Below are 18558 nucleotides of genomic sequence, written 5' to 3' on the forward strand. Positions count from 1 at the left end.
ACCAGAGAAATGAAAAACAAGGAGAGAGGCCAGCACTGTGCCATAATGGGTAAACCAACAACCTGCAGTGCCAGCATCCCATTTGGGTGTCCGTTTGAGTCCCGGCTGCTCCACTTCCGATCCAGCTCTCTGCTATGGCCTGGGAAAGCAGTGGAAGATGGCCCGAGTGCTTGGGCCCCTGCACCCACATGGGGGACCTGGAAGAGGATCCTGACTTCAGAATGGCGTAGCTCCAGCCTTTGCAGCCATTTGATGAGTGAACCACCTGATGGAAGACCTCTCTCTCTCTGACTCTGCCTCTCTGTGACTCTGCCCTTCAAATAAATAAATAAATCTTCAAAAATAAATATATAAAAACAAAGAGAGTCCAGCTTCTGATGAAGCAGAGGAGAAAAGAGCCACATCTGATGAACATCACCTGTCTCCCTGCTTGAACAAGGCAGAGGCATATTTTTATCATCCACTTTGTAAATGTATGTTTTAGTAGCTCCAGAAACAATATTAAAGGGAGAATCCCACCTCGTCCCATTTAAAGGGCAATGTTTTTAAAAGATGAAATCGTTTGCTGGAGAAGGGTGGTAAAAACAGAAAAGAGTGGGTTACTGAACTTTGACTCTCTTAGTTATCAGTTAAACATTTAATAGGTTTATATAACCTATAATACAAAGGATACTATATAGCTGTTTGGAGGCACAGTAGTAGATTCAATGTCTTATACATTTTCAATACTTCTACTCCTATCTTGTTTGGTAAAATCATTCCCTACAAAAAACAAAACAAAACAAAACAAAACAAAACAAAAAAACACTCGTTTCAGTGTTTGCAGGTTACCTTACCCTGTGAGAACTGTGTGTACTGTACAACCTCATTGGTTGTAGTCTTCCAATTTTCCAAATAATTCCATTAATGTGCAATGAAAGAATGAATATTTAAATATGTAGCATATATAATATTAGACTGTCAGATGGTTGGAATTATACTCAACATTTGGAAATGGGGGTGTTTGATAATCTCTCAAGGAAAATATGCCTCCAAATTTGAAGCTGTAAACTCAGTAGATTAACTTTTAAAATGAATCACAGTACATGGCTTCCTAGTTTTTTTGGCAAGTACGTTAAGAATCGTGTACAACTTTAAATGTCTATGTATTGATTCTCAACACCAAGCAAATTCAATTGTGAAAGAAAAAACTGTGTGCTAAATCACATTCATACAGAAGCCATGCATAAGGACAAACTAGTGCTTATGTTTGCATACTGAGAGAACACGCTCATGCATGCAAGAGAGAGTGAAGCACACCTTAACCTCAATATCTGAACTGTGAGTACAAGTTAATGAAACAACCAGAAGTTTCTACAAAGCATGCAGAGACTAGACAGCTCACCGCAGGACTGCTTCGGCCCGAACTTGCTCTTGATGAGTAATAACTGTATTCAGAGGGCTATAAGGTTTCCAAAAGGAAAGGTTTTTACAACGGTCAGCTCCTTTGTCTGCTGAGTCTACATCAGTGACCCTGGAGCTAACTCGCCTACTTCCCAGGATGAAGGTAATGGGTCCTGCCCAGCCTGCGACTCCGCCTCACACCCACCTTCAACATCCACCACCCACGGCAGGAGGCAGAAGAGAGAAAGGGCTGCCCAGAACTCCTGCAGAAGGAACCGCTGAGCAGCCAGAGAATTCTCTGCTAACTCCCCTCACCCTACTCCAGGACGTGCAGCAGGCACTTTCTCATGTGTGAGAGTGCTGACACCACAGCGTATCACGCAATTACGGGTCAGCTTAAATGACCTCTCCTTCCTAAGTAAACTGCACCCAGCCACACCTCCCTGCTCTTCACCACCTCCCTGTTTTCACTTACAGTTCGAGAACCGTAAGAGTTATATAATCCACCATCGTACAATGATGCCTAAAGAACAAAAGAAATACCATTTATCTTTTCAGCATCAAGGTAACTTTGAAAACATCTCAACCTTTTTGCAGTATTCAGTCCCCAAAAAAAAGTTTTGAAGAATGGTATAGTGTCCATTCTCCCAATGTGAAGACTCTGCAGGTGGTAACCCTCATTTATATGTATAACTGGCTGTGTCCGTATCATTACTACAAAAACTACTGATTAATCTTTCACCACCATGTTACGAAACAGGAAAACTAGCATTTGAATTTTTCTCAAAAGAGGAAATAGAGCAGAAAAGGAAACTCATATAGAGCATTTTTCCCACTGTCACAGTAAAACTGAGTTACAAGATCCCAGTGTCCCAGCCCACAACACAACAAACAACAGCTTGAAAGCAACAACTCACAGCTCCTACATTACACAGAACTGTTACTTATGCTTTTCTAGTCAGACCCTAGTATTAACATGGCCAAAGTCATAGCTGTCCCAAAGAAAAACATGGCATCCCTTCCATGGGCAATGGATGGGAGGGTGGGAGAACCCTGCAAACCTATCTTCTCTATAGGAAATGATTCTAAGTAAGAACTACCAACAGCCAGCATCACCTTCATAGAATATGCTTATTTTTAATGCCCTAAAGCTTTGTACTTGAAGCACGGGTAGCATATTCTGTAAAGCCATGTGTCCTCGACTGTTTAGGAGTTAAGCTGCTAAGCCAAAGAATTAGCACAACAGTGGCCCACTAGCAGTGCACACACTGGAAGAGGAAAATACAAACCAGACTGGCACTTCTCAGCAGACCAGAATCTGTAAGAAGGGAGGCCTATGAAAAAAACACTTTATTAAACCCCAAGAAAAGCCACTGGTAGCTCTGAAGGCAACACACTCCTTAGAAAGTACTAACCCTATAACTCTTAGAGGTCGCCAGAGGGTCACTGCACAGGGAAGAAGACTGCAAAGAAAGACAAACAGATAAGCAAAAACAAATAATCGGTCTTACCATCACAAGAGCAGAATACTTAAGTTTATGATTTTATACAAATAATTCACTAGCATTCCTGAGTGCTTAAGGGAGTTTATAAACACATTAAGCTGGGAAAACCCAAGTCATTAGAAACCTTTTTGATATCACCTGTAAGGGGTAACAGCCAAGAACAATACTTGGAACAGCCTTTCATAAACATATGTATGTCTTGCTGGTCTTTGAACATTGTTATTAGGTTTGGGACAGCAACCTAAGAAAACACTAAAGAAAAGAGAATCATGGGGCAAGGAATGTGACAAATGGTGGCCACACCCAGTCACCAGAAGTCCCTGTGATATTTTCCATGATTTCAACCCAGACTCCAACAGGCTCAAATCAGTTGTTGGGAACCAGATAAATAAGCTATGAATTAAGGCTACAAACACTTAAAATAGATTGGGGGGGGGGGGAGTGAGAGAGAGAGAGAGAGGGAGAGGGAGGGAGAGGGAGAGGGAGAGGGAGGGAGAGAGAGGGAGAAGGAGGGAGAGGGAGGGAGAGGGAGGGAGAGAGAGGGAGAGGGAGGGAGAAAGATTAGAAATTTGTATTTCAAAACATGCTATGGACAAGTTGCCTTAATTTAATCAGATAATTCATACCAGTCACAATGAATTCATGTACTACAAGGACAAAGCATTTTGTTAAAAAAAAAAAAAAAAAAAGGGATTCATCTTTTCCTGATGTCATCTGAGAATACAATTTTCAGTTTTTCCAGCCAACTCAATCAGACATGGAAAATACGAGTATTACAGTTGTGTGTGTAGGTTTTGTAAACTACATTATTTCAAATATATTATGTGCTACACATTTAATGTGTTTTAAATAATGTGTGAAATGCCTTGAAAAAACAAGATTCTAAAAGAAAGAATTACATTCTTCTTATCCCATGTGTAGACTCTCACGTGTAAGCTCTTTAAAAAGTCTTATAATATACTGATGCCTCCAGCTTACACTGGAATGCATCAAAAAATGAGAGGATTGATGGACAGATAATTCTGTGATAAAGGAAATACAATAAATTGTATAACTAGTAGGCATGTAATGTTCACTATACAATTCTTTGAACTTGCTGAATGTCTGAAATCTGTTCATTAAAAAAATGAGAATACTAGCAATACTCATTCCAACGTGGTGATTTGGTGGTTGCCACTGTTTAAAGACACACTCAGACTATGTGAATTCAGTTGCAAAACTAATATGTACACACTCACAGATTAGATATCACTAGTAAAAATGCAAAACGAGGGATTAGAAATGTGTTAAAAGTAGATAAAACACACAAAGCCAAGGAACTTTAGACAAACCCGAGTGTAGTAGGTAGAGGTGGGTTTGCTATGTCTAAGACTGCTATAGTTTCTCTGGTCAAAGTAGAGGCCACTCTGTAAAAAGCAAAATTAAACACATTTTTCTTAGGTTAAAACAAATACAAAAAGTTTGAGCATAGAGGCAAAAAACTTTCTCCTCCAAAACAGTCTTTAAAGCACCATATCATACTAACTTGAAGTAAAAATTACTTTAAGTCTCAAAAAAATCAGCATTAAAATTTAAATACTGTCCTTTGAAAGACTTGAGTTTTGTTGAGCAAGTTGGCCATACTGCCATGCTATCCCCTTTTCTTCACTATCATTTTTTGAGTACAATTCAATTAGATTGTCATCATCTAGTAAGTCAATACACTTTCATCTTCACTGTTTGAAAGATGTTATACTTGTCAGAGAATCCTCATGGACCTAAGACAATTTCTTATGAAGTTGAATGCAAGGATATAACTACTCATAGTGGTTATATAAAAACACCAGCAATCTTCACTTTCACTGTCTTGATACAGCACTGTTACATGAAAATACATCAATTAAAGTATTTTTTAGAAAGCTGTTTTTAAACCAAGTCATTACTAATTATTTTTTGTTTAAAAACAGTTTTACAACAATGGGGGCAGATGCTGTGGTATAGTGGGTAAAGCTGCCTCCTGCCGTGTTGGCATCCCATAAGGACACTGGTTTGAGTCCCGGCTATTCCACTCCAATCCAGCTCTCTGCTATGGCTTAGGAAAGCAGTGGGAGATGGACCAAGTCCTTGGGCCCCTGCACCCTTGTGCAAGATCCAGAGGAAGCTCCTGGCTCCTGGCTTCAGATCGGCCCAGCTCCAGCCGTCATAGTCATTTGGGGAGTGAATCAGTGGATGGAGGACCTCTTTGCCTCTCTCTCTCTGCTCTAACTCTGCCTTTGAAAAAAATAAATAAATCTTTAAAAAAAAGTAGGAGCAGGCATTTGGCCTGGTGATTAAGATACCCTCGTCCCACCTGAGTATCCCAGTTTGAGTCTGCGCCCTGGCTCCTAACTCCAGCTTCCTGCTAATGCAGACCCTCAGAGACAGTAACCTGACTCCTCCCACCCGCATACAAGACCTGGATGGTAATCCTGGCTCCCAGTTTTGGCCCTGGACCTGGCCCAGCTCCCGCCATTGTGGGTGTTCAGAGAGTGAGCCAGCAGACGGAAGCCCCTGCTCTATCTGTGTCTGTTTTTCTGTCTCCCAAAAAAAGTAAATGAAAAAGAAAATTTCAATAAAAACAAGATAGTTAACTCTCAGATAAACTGGAATGGAAATAAGAGATTTATTCTCATGTCATACTTTAAAATGCCCTAGAAAAATCTGGACAACTGAGTAATTACTACTTTTATAATCTTTTTTGGAAAACCACAGAAATGATTAAAGAATCATTTGCTTTCAAATGTTTCTTAGCTCCATCACTTGCCAAAATAAATTGATCAAATTCAATTATCAAAGGAGAAAATGCATGCTACACAGTCTGGTATGAAGCATTTTCAACAGACTACACGAAACAAGTAAAACTTGGAAAAAGGAGTGACTTGAGGGAGGAAAATCTATAAAATTCCCTTAGCAGCTTCTCTAGCCAAATTTTATATGCAGGTTAAGCAAAAGGAGGCCACCCCTGATTTACCCCTTCTCAGCTGTGGACACTAAAGTCAAGGGCAACCCTGCTCCCACCTCATTCCTGCCTTCCTGCATCATTACCCACCCACCCCCTCAGCTAAGAGCCAGACTCTCTCCCTCCCTCCAGAGTACCCAACACCCAATACTCCAAGGCCTCCTGCTACGGCCCCTCCAATGCATTCCAAAGTCTCCCAATCCTCTCCTGACCCAAACCACTGAAACAGCGAATTAGCAGGGAGCTTGGGACTGTATTTCCTTTGCCAGTACTGTCACAGCCTAACAGGAAACTGGTGTTCCTAGCACCCAAAGTGGGCTTCCTAGAGACATCCCATCCCCATGGAAATGTTGGATAGCCAGGTGGCTAGAATAGACAGCATATTAGTTCTACGGTTTAATTAAAGACTTTTCATCACGCTAGCATGGGAATTCAATTATTACATACTTTATGGTTTTTTTTTTTAATTAATTAATTAATTTGAAAGACAGTTACCAGAGGAAGAGAGATCTTGCACCCACTGGTTCGCTCTCAATATGGTCACAATGGCTGAAGCTGGACCGGTCTGATGTCAGGAGCCTGGAGCTTCTCCCAGGTCTCCCACGTGAGTGCAGGGGCCCAAGGACTTGCGCCATCTTCCACTGCTTTTCCCTGGTGCATCAGTAGGAGTTGGACTGGAAGTAGAGCAGCAAGGACTCAGCCTGTGCCCGAATGGGAAACCGGCGCTGCAGGCAGCAGCATTACTAGCTGTACCACAGCACTGGCCCCACATACTTTATTGTTTCTACCCAAAAAATGTATTCCAAGTGTGGTGGAAGAGAAATCAACGGCAACATTCCAAATGCCGAATGAACAAACTTTGAGAAAAAACTTGCAGCTACTTTGTGGTATTGCGGGTAAAAATGCCACCTAGAACCCTGCATCTGGTTCCAGTCCCAGCTGCTCTACTTCTGATCCAGCTTCCTGCTGACACGTCTGGGAAAACAGCAGCAAATGGCCCAGGTGCGTGGGCCCCTGCCCCAACATGGGAAATCCAGATAAACCTCCTGACCCCTGGCTTCAGGCTGGCCCAAGCCCTGGCTGATGTGGCCATCTTGGGAATGAACTAGCAGATGGAAGATCTCTCCGTGTGTCTTCCCTCTCTCTGTAACTTAGCCTTTCAAATAAATAAAACAAATTAAAAAAAAAAAAAAAAAAAAAAAAAGAAGAAGAAAGAAAGAAAACTTATGGGGTCAGCATTGTGGCATTATGGGTAAAGTCTCTACTTGCAAAGCTGGCATCCCATATAGGGTTGCTATATGGCTGCTCCACTTCTGATCTAGCTCCCTGCTAAAGGCCTGGGAAAAGCAGCAGAAAATGGGTCCCTGCCACCCACATAGGAGACCAGGATGAAGCTCCTGACTTCACCCTGGCCCAGCCATTGCAGCCGTCTGGGGACTAAACCAGCAAATCAAAGCTCTTTCTGTGTAACTGACCTTCAAATAAGTAAATCTTAAAAAAAAAAAAAAAAAAAAAAAAAAAAAGCAAACAAAAACTTATTTTTTTGAGTTTGGTACTGCCCATAACACTACAGCCAAACCAATTCAAATTTCTAAAATAAGGATGCAAAGCTCACTAAACCTATCCTTAAGGCATATTCCAAAAGATAACTGATAAATGAAAATACCTTGTCAATGAGCTTCTTGTACTACTTTACTAACTGTAGCTCCTAGAGTACTAAGCATACGCTAATTTGATACTAACTCCTGAAAATTAAAAAAATGTAAATGAAGTTCTAATAAGTTGTGTTTCAGTCCATTATGAAATTTCCATAATGCCTTAGGAGCACACCAAAGCAGTCACAATTCTTAAATTCCCTAAGATGACACAAGAAAACTAACCAGTGGGTCCTTATGAGAACCAGATGACCTCTTCTTCGTTCCATAAGAGGGACTGTAAGAATGATTCTGGAAGTAAATATTTAACTTTAATTAACACATAATAAAGTTTTAAAAATGAAGCATCATAAAATCACACACACAAAGGTCTATACGAAGTGTAGGCCAGGCTGCATGCAATCTGCTTCCCATCTGTTAGTGGACGATCCGCTGCATGTGAACGGCTAAGGTACAGGGCCTCCCCACACATCTGCAATCCTGTCTCTCCCCTGTGCCCAGGAAACAAAAACTGATCAGGACTTAAACCAGGCAAGAGATCTGTAGGGACCTTCACCCCACAACTCATTTGAGTCTATCATCTTTATGAAGATGACAGTCTACCTTCTTTCATAATATTCCTTACCCAAAGGCTAACAAGCAATCCTTTGGCTCAATCAAAACAGAAGTGACCAAATAAAGAACATGACGTTGCACTTCCCCAGACAATACTCTTAACCCAGTGAGTGGTGCTCGGGGGAGACCTGTCAACACAGAATGGAGGACCCAACACTGCAGCAGTGTTACTAAATGGTCATCCTGTGCAAGGCCCTCGGAGGTCAGGAGCATGACTTGCTCTCCTGAAACAAGGGAGTCCAGCTATAAATACCATACCTTTTTAGAGCCAAAGGCAACAGACGGTTCTACTCTAAGCAAATCTTCTCCCATGATACAGTCCAAATCAATGACTATAAACTCAGTTTTCTATTTTTGAATAGGCATCTTTTTTATACATTACTGCAAACATTTTAAGAGATATCCACACTCCCCTGGTCTAGAAACTCAAGCAGCCTATTCACATAACATCGTCCAAAGAAAAACAAGCTACATCTTTACTTGCTTGGCTAATGTGAAATACCATAAAAAGAAACCAAGCTAAACCAAAACACTTGGACTAAACATTTCAGGCACTGTCTATCACTACTGGATGTTTTCTGTATGGCAACTTCACACCTGCTAGCTTGTGACATACAAAATGAAACACAACTGGGCCTGTATCAACACGCTGTTGGAGGGGCTGGCACTGCTCCAAAGCGGGGTAAGCTGCTGTTGGGACACCCACTTCCCATATTGGAGAGGCAGTTTGAGTCCTGGTTCCTCTGCTTCTGATCTGACTTACTGCTAATGCATTGTGGAAGATAGGGAATGATAGCTCAAGTGCTTAGACTTCTGATATCATGTGGGAGACCTGGGCTCCTGGCTTCCACCTGGCCCAGCCCTGGGAGTCAATCAGCAAATGGAAAATACCATCTCCCTCCTTTCTTTCCTCTTCCTTCCTTTCCTTTCCCTTTCCTTCCTTTCTCTCACTCTCTTCCCTTTTCAAATAAAATAAAAACTTAAACAAACACTGGGGCCAGCACTGTGGTGTACTGGGTAAAGCCGCTGCCTGCAGTGCCAGCATCCCATATGAGTGCTGGTTCAAGTCCCAGCTTCTCCATTTCCAATCGAGCTCTCTGTTATGGCCTGGGAAAGCAGTGGAAGATGGCCCAGGCTCCTGGCTTGGGATCAGTTCAACTCTGGCTGTTGCAGCTATTTGGGGAGTGACCCAGCAGATGGAAGACCTCTCTCTCTGCCTCTGCTTCTTGGTAACTCTGCCATTCAAAAAAATAAATAAATCTTTAAAAAAAATAAAAAGCACTGTTAGAAACATGCTTTCTAGGGCAATGAGTCCGTGTGAGGTGAGTGGTTCCTCGCTTTGAGATCAGTTATCACCACCAATCTTTAGTTCTAAATGAGGATGCAAATCATTTCCATTTCATCTTGAAACTCTAAGAGAAAATTACTATTCCAATAAAAAATTATATCACAATCACAAAATAAGTTTTTGCTTTGTTAATCACACATATTCCCCAGAAGATCATAACAAAGCTGTACAATTTATTTACAATCTATGACTAACACCAACAAATGATTATAAAATAAAACCCCATATGCAACACAAAGCCATGTACTACATACTAATGATGAAAGTCTTGATGATCTGTCCTTGAGGTGACCATACTGGTCAAAGTTGATTGCATTTCCAAATTCAAAAATACAAAGAGGGGGGAAATAAAGCCTACAGTTATTAAAAATCCAATAATATTTTAAAATACTAAATAGTAAAGCTATTATGTTATGGCAAGTGCTGTGGTGCAAGGAGTGAAGCTGCCACCTGGGACATCCACATTCCAGATCTAAGTAGCCATTCAAGTCCCAGCCATTCCACCTATATGCTAATGCAGACAGGAAATGATGGCTCAAGTGCTCAGGACCCTGTTCCCCACAGGGGAGACCCAAATGGACCTCTGAGCTCCTGGTTTTGGACTGTCCCAGCAACCCTGGCTGTTGCAGGCATGTGGAAAGTAAATCAGCAAATGGGAGGTATCTGTCTCTGTAGATGGCCCAAGTCCTTGGGTCCCTGTACCCACGTGAGAGACCTGGAAGAAGCTCATGTCTCCTGGTTTCAGATCAGCTCAGCTCTGGCCATTGTGGTCATTTGGGTAGTGAACCAATGGAATGGAAGACCTCTCTCTCTCTGGCTCTACCTCTCTCTCTGTAACTCTGTCTTTCATATAAATAAAATAAATCTTAAAAAAAAAGCCATTATATTTGAATTACAAAATGTCCTTCTTCCTACTCTTCCTAGTATAAGTTAATGCTAAAGTGTATGTATACTTAAAACTGCTCATTTTTCTTTCAAACATGGGACTGAACGAGCTGAACTGCAATCAACCTGTTTTAATTTCCCTTTTCAAAATATAATGTAGAGGCCGGCGCCGTGGCTCACTAGGCTAATCCTCCACCTGCGGCGCCGGCACACCGGGATCTAGTCCCGGTCAGGGCGCCGGATTCTGTCCCGGTTGCCCCTCTTCCAGGCCAGCTCTCTGCTGTGGCCTGGGAGTGCAGTGGAGGATGGCCCAAGTGCTTGGGCCCTGCACCCCATGGGAGACCAGGAGAAGCACCTGGCTCCTACTTAGGATCAGCGTGGTGCACTGGCCACATTGCGCCTGCGGCGGTGGCGGCGGCCATTGGAGGGTAAACCAACGGCAAAGGAAGAACTTTCTCTCTGTCTCTCTCTCTCTCACTGTCCACTCTGCCTGTCAAAAAATAAATAAATAAATAAAATTAAATTTAAAAAAAAGAAAAAGAAAAAAAATTATTGAATAAAACAGAGCATTTAACATGTACACTCACAGAAAAAGTGATAGTCTTCTATAGGATATGAAACTTTTATTACACTTCAAATTCACATGTTGACTTTTTAAAATATTGGGAACTTTACTTCATCCCATAATAGCAAATTTCCATAATTATCATACTGAAATCATGGAAAGTTATAAGTGCTACAATTCCCATAAAGAAGAAAAACAATCTCATTACCTTAGAGATATTCCAGATAAGTAATTCCTTACAGTTTAATTACATCTTTCTTCTTTGTTTGCGGATTTGTTTTAAAGGCCCTAAATTAAGTCAAACTTAGGTTGCTTTAACTTTAACTTATAAACTAACATAATCAAATTTCCTAGGGTTATATAGCAACTTACAAATAACTTGCTTGATAACAACTATGTGAAAATTCACATTCTGAACCACAGAAGGAAAGCAAAGAAAAAAGTGCATACATTAAAAAGAGAAGGGGAGGGGTAGCAATCATTTTCACAGTCTGGAGCCACTCAACTTTGAAGTGCTTGTTGACTAATTCTCTTACTTTAGAAATCTTCTCAAAGTATTTAAAGAGGAAAAAAAAAGCATCTCTAGGGAGAAACATAACAAATTTATAAAAATAAAGTTTCTGTCCTGCAAAATCACTTTCAAGCTCATTATGTTAGATTTCTATAAAGATTTATTAATATTCTACTATTCTTAAAAACCTAAGGCTTTATAACTAAAATACGTATGATTCAAACACTAGTTTGCTGTGGCGCAGTGGGTTAAAGGCCCGGCCTGCAGCACCAGCATCCCAGTCGGGTGCTAGTTCAAGTCCTGGCCGCTCCACTTCCAGTCCACCTCTCTGCCATGGCCTGGGAAAGCAGTGGAGGATGGCCCAGCTGCTTGGGCCCCTGCACCCACATGTCAGACGTGGAGGAGGCTCCTGGCTCCTGGTTTCGGATCAGCTCAACTCTGGTCATTGCAGCCATCTGGGGAGTGAACCAGTAGATGGAAGACCTCTCTCTCTCTGGCTCTACCTCTCTATGTAACTCTGTCTTTCAAATATACAAAATAAATCTAAAAAAAAAAAAAAAAAAGAAAGAAAGAAAGAAAGAAAGAAACTGCCTCCCTAGGAAGCAGGTTGCTAGGGCTTTAAAAAAAAAAACTAATTAACTAACTTACTCTAAAAACACAGATCACATTCATCATAATAAAAATAACCAGTGTGAAAGATTGTCTATGATTATAAATGTGTCAATAACTAGTAAGTCAGAACAAGCTACGTTTATTACACCATATTCTTTTTATATATATTATATAATGTGGGAAGACAAACAGAATTGGGGAAAATTAACACATAAGACCTTACCTGAAAGATTATTTTACTAATGAAAAGCCCAGATGGATCACTATGCAAATTAAAAGCATTGCCTTGAGGTTTAGAGCATAAATCTCTAACAGGAAGGAGAGCAAGCAGGGTCTCAGCGCAATAAGCCAGCCTTATTTTAAGAAGCAATTTCTAATTAACCTTGATTTATTACAGTCTATGCTAAATAGGTAGGAAGTGTTCAGCAAGATGGCAAAGCATGATAAGCAGAGCACTTTTCAAGTCAACAGTTCAATTTTTCCATATAATGAAACTGTAATTAGTCACCCAAGCCTCAAAACTATTTCCCATTTAATAAACTGTATTTAAGATATTAAAGTAGGAAAAACCTGAGAGTTAGAACTAAGCAGATGTTATTCTATATAATTAATTGTATTATTTTGTGATACTTTTCCAAAATCAATGTCCTTCTACAGAAAAAGAGAATAGACAGGATAGACTAAAATATTCATGATCTGAGAATTTATTTACAGCAATAATTTGAATGAAAGCCTCACTTTTCAATCAAAGAACTCTGCTATTTTCTACATTTTTTTTAAAGACAAGGAATAATGAACACTGCCAGACTGTTGAGGCGATTGCTGATGCTGACGAAAGCTCACCCACTGCTACTACGGTATAAACAACTTCAGATACCAACCCTGTGACTGCCAAGACTCCGAAGGGACAACGCATCCTCAACTTTCTGATAAAAAGAAAAACAAACAGTAAGAGTTCATGAATGATCACATTAAGCTAGTGAGAAAGAGCATTATGGACATTTTACAAGTTACTACAAACCAGAGAAGGACGATGATGACTGGACCGGTGGGAAAACCTGGCCCTTTCCGAGTCTTCCTGGAAAAAGGAAAAAGTGTATGGAGAGTTAATGACTGATCAGACAGCTGCTTATCAGAACTGAGCAATCCTAGACGTGGCTTCACAGAGCACCTTAGGGTAGCTGCATGCATGATTTTGTTGGGAACAAAGTAGAAACAATATTGGCAACATTTTGATTTTATCAAGCTGTATGCATTTTTATAGCCAAAAAGCTCAATACATCAAGATAAAAATACACAAGTATACTTAAACAAAAGTTGAGTTCAGCATTAAGAGACATCTTTTTTAATTGTTAACATTAATTTATCATCATATTTTTTAAATATTTATTTATTTATTTATTTGAAAGTCAGAGTTACAGAGAGGGAGGGAGAGACAAAAAGAGACAGCAAGATCTTTCATTCACTAGTTCACTACCAAGATGTCTGCAAGAGCCAGTGCTGAGCCAAGCCAGAGCCAGGAGCCAAGAGCTTCATCTGGGTCTCCATCATGGGTGGCAGCAGCCCAAGTTCTTGGACCATCTTCTGCTGCTTTTCCCAAATCATCAGAAGGGAGCTATATCAGAAGTGCAGCAGCTGCGATACGAACTGGCACCCACATGGGATGCCAGCATCACAGGAAGCAGTTTTTACACACTATACCACAACGCTGACCGCAATCACAGATGTATTTTTTTGCATATCTTTTAATCTATTTATTTGACAGATAGAGTTAGACAGTGAGAGAGAGAGACAGAGAGAAAGGTCTTCCTTCCGTTGGTTCACCCTCTAAATGGCCGCTACAGCCAGAGCTACGCCAATCCGAAGCCAGGAGCCAGGTGCTTCCTCCTGGTCTCCCATGCGGGTGCAGGGCCCAAGCACTTGGGCCATCATCCACTGCACTCCCGGGCCACAGCAGAGAGCTGGACTGGAAGAGGAGCAACCGGGACTAGAACCCAGTACCCATATGGGATGCTGAGGCCACAGGCGGAGGATTAACCAAGTGAGCCACGGTGCCAGTCCCACACAGATGTATTTTAAGGAGAGAGTATATTGCTTTAAAAACACTGGGTTATAATTTTGTGATCACTGTAAAGAACTTTTTTCTCATTCACCAATCTAACTGGGAAGGAACAAATAAGTTAAACAGATCTAGATTACATGTTGCTAACATGAAAAACTAAATACTTAACAGAAATTACATAAACAACTAAGGGTGGATAAAGTCACCTCAAGAGTCATACTTTAAGCATATATTTAAAAACTTACCACAACCCCCAATAGCTAACTAAATTAAATGTAATTTAAACTTTTCCACATTCAGCTATTAGCAATGGAGCATTGGTTAGTTCAAAGAGCCTTGTACTAAAGGTAAGTTAATCCTATATGCCCCTCCCAGTATTATCTGGAATACCAGGGTGACATACATGTTGGGCCAATATCCCCTTTATACTCTCTTTTCTTTTGTTCCACTAGCTACCCAAGAGCACTTTTTAAAAATCCATCTGGGAGCCGGCTCTGTGGCATAGTGGGGTAAAGCCACCACCTCCAGTGCCCACATCCCATATGGGCACCGGTTCAAGTCCCAGCTGCTCTACTTCCCATCCAGCTCTCTGCTATGGCCTGGGAAAGCAGTAGAGTACGGCCCAAGTCCTTGGGCCCCTGCACCCACATGGGAGACCCAGAAGGAGCTCCTGGCTCCTGGCTTCAAATCAGCACAGTTCCAGCTGTTGCAGTCATCTGGGGAGTGAACCAGTGAATTGAAGACTTTCTCTAACTATCTCTCTCTTTCTGTAATTCTTTCAAATAAATAAATAAATCTTTTTAAAAAATCCATCTAAAGAGCACGGCAAAGACAGGCAGTTGACACAGCAGTTTTAAGAAGTCACTTGGGGAGTTGGTGACGTGGTACAGCTGGCCTGCAGCACCAGCATCCCAGTGTGTGCAAGTTCAATTCCCAGCTGCTCCACTTCTGATCCAGCTCCCTGCTAATACACCTGGGAAAGAAACAGAAAATGGCCCAACTGCTTAGGCCTCCATACCCCAGAAGGAGACCCAGGAGAAGATCTTGGCTCTTGGCTTCAGTGTGGCCCACCTCCAGTCATTACAATCATTTGGGGAGTGAACCAGCAGACGGGGGATATCGCACGCGCTCTCTCTCTCTCTCTCTCTTCTCTCTCTCTCTCTCTCTCTAACTGCCTTTCAAATAAATAATTTTTTTTAAAAAAGAAGTCACTTGGGACACCTACATTCCACAGCCAAGTGCCTGGGTTTAAGTCCCAGCTCTGCTTCCAATTACAACTTCCTGCTAACAGGCACCCAGGAAGGCAGCAGACGAAGCCTCAAGTACTCGGGTCCCTGCTAACCCATGGGAAACCCAGATTAAGTTCTGGGCGCCAGGCCGTGGCCCAGCCCAGACTCAGATGTGGCAGGCATTTGGGGAGTAAACAACAGGCAGAAGATCTCTCACTGTCTCTCTGCCTTTCAAATAAAAATAAGAAAATGTCTTAATTAAAATAGAGTATGACCCTTCAAATATACAGCAAAAACAGATGAATTCATGTTCATTTTCAATTATGCTTATGATAAAAATAAACTCACATTAAAGTATCTTACTAAGTACTGATACAGTTCTATATTTAAACAGCTTTTCTTTTTAGCTCCATTTGAAAACCTGCTCTACAAAGATTTGAGAAGATTACACAGTGGAGATGGGCATTTGGTCTAGCAGTCAAGATAAGTTAGGATCCTGACAGCCCACATCAGAGCACTGGGGTTTAATGCATAACTCTGCTTCTGATCCCAGCTTCCTGCCAATGCAGACCCTAGGAGGCAGCAGTGATGGCTCAAGTAATGGGTTTTCTGACATCAAAGAGAGACCTGGATTGTGTACCCAGCTCCTGGCTTCAGCTTCCTGCCTAGGAGCATTGTAGGAATGAATCAGTGGATGCAAGCTTGCAGGCTCACTTCCCCCCACCCTGCCTCTAAAATAGATAAACTGGGGGGAAGGGGCAGAATACAGAGTAAAACAAAAACCCCACATAGGCACATAGGCCAGTTAATTTAAACAAAGAACATAATTGATTCCATATCAAACTACACCTTAAAAAAGTACTGTCCAAAAGAACTTCCTGTAGCAAAGGAAACGTTCTACATGTGTGTCAGTATGGTAACTAAAACCCACATGGTGCTACTGGCCCTGGAAATGCTGGAAGCACAACAAAGAAACCAAAATGTAACCTGGACGTAGAAGCAGGCATTTGGTGTAGTAACTGAGATGCTGCTTGGGATGCCTGCTTGCTCCGTAGGAGAGCCTGAGCTCAAGGCCCAGCTCTGCCACCCGCTCTATCTTGCTGCCAGTGTGCACTCTGAGAAGCGGCAGATGCGGGCTCAAGTACCAGGGTCCCCAGCAGCCACGTGGGAAACCTGCACTGAGCTAACAACTCCTAGCTTCGGTCTGGTTCAGTCCTAGCCGTTGTGGACGTCTGGGAAGTGAACTAGAGGATGAAAGAGCTCTGACTCTTGTCTCTCCATCTGTCTCTGTCTCCCTCTGCTTCTCTCTCTCTCTCTCTTTCAAATAAATAAATGTTAAATAAGTGAATAGCACTAAACATTGAAAAATTAAAAATAAAGTGCTTAATTTTAAACAATTTAAATTTAATTATCTATACATAGCTAGTGATTACTGCACAGAATAGCATTTCTCAAAACCTCTATGACAAGGGGCTGGCATTGTGGCATAGGAGGTTAAGCCTCAGCCTGCGGTGCCACCATCCCCCACGGGCGCCAGTTTAATCTGGCTGTTCTTGCAATCCAGCTCGCTGCTGATGGCCTCCAGAGCAGCGGAGGAGGCCCAGGTGCTTGGGCCCCTGCGCCCATGTGGGAGACCTGGAAGAAGTTCCAGGCTTCCAGCTTCAGCCTAGCCCAGCCCTGGCCATTGCGGCCATTTGGGTGGTGAACCAGTAGATAGAAGACTTCTCTCTCTCTCTCTGTCTTTCTCTCCCTCTCTCTGTAACACTGTCTCTCAAATAAATCTTAAAAAAAAAAAAAAAAAAAAAAAAAAAAAAAAAAAACTGACAAAATATACGTTCAGGGAAAACATTAAAGCAAGCTGAATATACATTTTTACTGTACCAAAAACACACAAAATACATACTGTGGGGTGGGCATTTGGCCCTACTTGGCATCTCAAGATCTCAAGGAATGGCTGGCCTCAAACTCTGGCACTGCTTCCCATTCCAGCTCACCCTGGGAGGCAGCAGATGACAGCTCCAGTATTTGGTCCCTGTTACCCACATGGACACCCAGATTAGGCTCCAGATTCCTGGCTTCAGCCTTGAGAGAACTGGGGAATGGATCCGCAGACAGAGATCCCTGTCTCTCAGCATACTGTCCTGAGAGTAGGCTGGCAGCACCACTCTCACACGGAAAGAAAAAACATTTATGTACTTTCTACTTACTCCTCCTACCTTGAAAACTTTACATAGTGGCAAATGGGAGGAAAACAGAAGGAAATTGTAGAAAAGGCCTCAGGCCAACGCCGTGGCTTACCAGGCTAATCCTCCACCTGTGGCACTGGTACCCCGGGTTCTAGTCCCAGTTGGGGCGCCAGGTACTAGTCCCAGTTGCTCCTCTTCCAGTCCAGCTCTCTGCTGTGGCCTGGGAGGGCAGTGGAGGATGGCCCAAGTGCTTGGGTCCCTGCACCCACATGGGAGACCAGGAAGAAGTACCCGGCTCCTGGCTTTGGATCAGCGCAGTGCCAGCCATAGCAGCCATTAGGGGAGTGAACCAACGGAAGGAAGACCTTTCTCTCTGTCTCTCTCTCACTGTCTATAACTCTCTCTCTCTCTCACTGTCTAACTCTGCCTGGCAAAAAAAAAAAAAAAAAAAAAAAAAAAAAAAAGCCTCAGTAATAACTCTAGAATTGTCTTTAAGAGCTAGTAGAGAGCCGGGCACCATGGAATAGCAGGTAAAGCCGCCACCTGCAGTGCCAGCATCCCATATGGCTTCGGTTCAAGACCCGGCTGCTCCACTCCCAGTCAGCTCTCTGCTGTGGCCTGGGAAAGCCGCAGAAGATGGCCCAAGTGTTTGGTCCCCTGCATCTGTGTGGGAGACCCTGGAGAAGCTCCTGGGTCCTGGCTTTGGCTTAGCCCAGCTCCGGTCGCTGCAGCCTTTTGTGGAATAAACCAGTGGATGGTAGGTAGATCTCTCTCTCTCTCTCTCTCTCTCTCTCTCTGCCTCTCTGTAACTCTATAAATAAATAAATATTTAATAAATAAATATATGTATATATACATATATACATATACATATATATATATATATAAAAGCTAGTAGAGGAGGCCAACACTGTGGTTGGTTAAGCTCCCACCCGGGATGCCAGCATCCCACATATCCCATATAAGTGCAGATATGAGTCCCAGCCACACTACATCTGATTCAACTCCCTGTTAACCACCTAGGA

At 42.2% G+C, this 18558-nt stretch overlaps 1 protein-coding gene and 1 long non-coding RNA gene across 43 annotated transcripts in view; one reads left to right on the top strand and one right to left on the bottom strand.

The window, feature by feature from the left end:
- The window catches only part of LRRFIP2 (LRR binding FLII interacting protein 2), a 137958-nt gene that overhangs the window by 60293 nt on the left and 59107 nt on the right, over positions 1–18558 (bottom strand). For 10 of the 42 annotated variants that reach the window (XR_011388280.1, XR_011388279.1, XM_070072964.1 and 7 more), the window contains 10 exons: positions 13078–13134; positions 12938–12982; positions 9738–9779; positions 7746–7811; positions 4220–4294; positions 2799–2846; positions 2673–2717; positions 1859–1906; positions 1385–1441; positions 63–197 (listed from right to left, as the gene is read on the bottom strand). The exons of 6 other annotated variants lie outside the window; for them this stretch is intronic. Coding sequence is in view for 34 of the 36 variants with exons in the window: in XM_070072964.1 (XP_069929065.1) it covers positions 63–197; positions 1385–1441; positions 1859–1906; positions 2673–2717; positions 2799–2846; positions 4220–4294; positions 7746–7811; positions 9738–9779; positions 12938–12982; positions 13078–13134 (618 nt within the window). In the remaining 2 variants the exon portion in view is untranslated. The remainder of the gene's footprint in view (positions 1–62; positions 198–1384; positions 1442–1858; positions 1907–2672; positions 2718–2798; positions 2847–4219; positions 4295–7745; positions 7812–9737; positions 9780–12937; positions 12983–13077; positions 13135–18558) is intronic. 26 more of the 42 variants (XM_070073000.1, XM_070072985.1, XM_070072980.1 and 23 more) reach the window with 19 other exon arrangements.
- LOC138849416 (uncharacterized) lies at positions 9073–17123 on the top strand. Its single transcript, XR_011388281.1, has 2 exons — positions 9073–13933; positions 14843–17123. It is a non-coding gene; the product is annotated as an uncharacterized lncRNA (long non-coding RNA).

The sequence above is a fragment of the Oryctolagus cuniculus genome, chromosome 4, assembly GCF_964237555.1.
Source record: "Oryctolagus cuniculus chromosome 4, mOryCun1.1, whole genome shotgun sequence".
Taxonomy (NCBI): Eukaryota; Metazoa; Chordata; class Mammalia; order Lagomorpha; family Leporidae; genus Oryctolagus; species Oryctolagus cuniculus.